The sequence below is a fragment of the Pundamilia nyererei genome, unplaced genomic scaffold, assembly GCF_000239375.1.
Source record: "Pundamilia nyererei isolate P.nyererei 1_Seehausen unplaced genomic scaffold, PunNye1.0 scaffold00052, whole genome shotgun sequence".
NCBI lineage: Eukaryota > Metazoa > Chordata > Actinopteri > Cichliformes > Cichlidae > Pundamilia > Pundamilia nyererei.
The window spans coordinates 2,731,460-2,733,163 of NW_005187453.1; the positions used below are offsets into that span (position 1 = coordinate 2,731,460).

Consider the following 1,704-nt stretch of genomic DNA (forward strand, 5'->3'; position numbering starts at 1 on the left):
ACTGTCAGAGGCCATAAGAAGATCATTTGTAACCTTCACTAAAGCTGTTTCTGTGCTGTGATGAGCTCTGAAACCTGACTGAAACTCTTCAAATAAACCAAATACAGGACACCGATATATCGTTTCTCCAACCTTCGACTCCAGGACGACGAAAACTCCACTGCAGCTGATCATGAAAGCGGCACGAGCAGCAATAGCACAGCCTGCCAACAGGACTCAGATGATGTAAGTGTTATTTAGCACTCCCAAAGGGTTGATTGATCTCTTCGTCTCTTCTTCAGACTCCTACTGAAAACGCTGCATCCGGATGAACAGAATCAACTTTTTGGGATTTCCTTACCAGCATGATTAAGCATGGATCGAGATGTTATTTAGCACTGTTTTATAATGTTTTCCAGATGGTGTAATTTTTCTCACACATACATTTTGTGTTCTCTTTTTTCTAGGATCTCATTGAATGACACAGCAGACATGATTGACACCAGCTGCACTGAAATGGACTGCATGTTGCCTTGATTTTCTCTTTTTTATTGAAGCTCCCCAAATGTTTGAATGTCTTAATTTATTGAGCTGACTTTGCTTTTTTCACTCTTTGTACATATGTATGTTTTCTTGATTTACATGTTTAACACATTGTACTTCTGTACAACATAAAAAATAAAACCAAAAACAGAATGTGCATTTAACATGAAACAAATTCTGCATATTATGGAGTCTTCATCAAAATGTTACAGGTTAAATTATACTCCAATAAATTTCTGCTTAAAACCTGTCCATTTGATGGCGGTGTTGACGCTTTTATCGCTCCCATGTACTTTTAAAATGACTGAAGAAGAAGATGCAACAGGAAGTTAGTGTGACATGGTGAAGATTTTGTTTTTGACAGATGACTCACTACTAAAAAAAAACTACAAAGAGACATGGGACGGTAAACCGTTTCTAACAAACTTAAAAGTCAGTAGTTAGTGTGACCACTTTTATTCTTCAGAACATAAACTCTCTTGGCCAATCACTGACAGCATGTTTTTGCTGGCGGACTAATCTCTGATGGTACAAGCTCTCCAGGACTACTGGTTGAAATGCAACCCCAAACAGAGCCTCTGTATTACAGATGTCTGAAGATTCATTCTGTTGACTACCTCTGTACATATTGCGGACAATTTGAGTAAGAAATTTCAAAACTAGATTCATGACTCCATAAGAACTTTTGCCACTGATTTTCAGTCCAGTTCTTGTGTAATTTGGCACACCTCAGCACTTTCTCCACGTTTCCCTTCCTTAATATCGGCTTCTTCAGAACCCCCCTTTCACTGAGACTTTTTCACTGTGGTTTTAGTGAAGCATGTTTTGCACATTTCGTCAACAGTTGCTATAGGAAATGATGCAATTGGAAATGATCTCATTGGCTAACACACTGTCAGTGCACTAAAAGCATACCATGATAGACAAACAGTACTTTTGCACATTTCTGATGATTCCTCTCTTAGACCATGTGTCAGGTCTTTCCTGGATTTCTTCCTATTTTTTAAGGACATGACTTTCCCATGCTGTGCATCTCCTGCAGATATTTTTGAGGTACATGTATATTTTTGCTTGTTATATTGTTGTTTGTATAGCCCATGTTCAGTTATTTCCCTACTCTTTCCAAATCCAGTAGGTTATATTCCCATTTGAATCATTAAAAAAAAGCTTTAAAAAAAGTTT

At 37.7% G+C, this 1,704-nt stretch overlaps 1 protein-coding gene across 1 annotated transcript in view; it reads left to right on the top strand.

Moving 5' to 3' along the window:
• LOC102204206 (sortilin) overlaps positions 1–498 on the top strand; it is a 15,211-nt gene extending 14,713 nt beyond the window's left edge. The window contains exons 20-21 of the mRNA XM_005733521.1: positions 108–225; positions 447–498. Of these exons, the coding sequence (XP_005733578.1) occupies positions 108–225; positions 447–461 (133 nt within the window). The 3' untranslated portion in view covers positions 462–498. The remainder of the gene's footprint in view (positions 1–107; positions 226–446) is intronic.
• Positions 499–1,704: the final 1,206 nt, after the last annotated feature.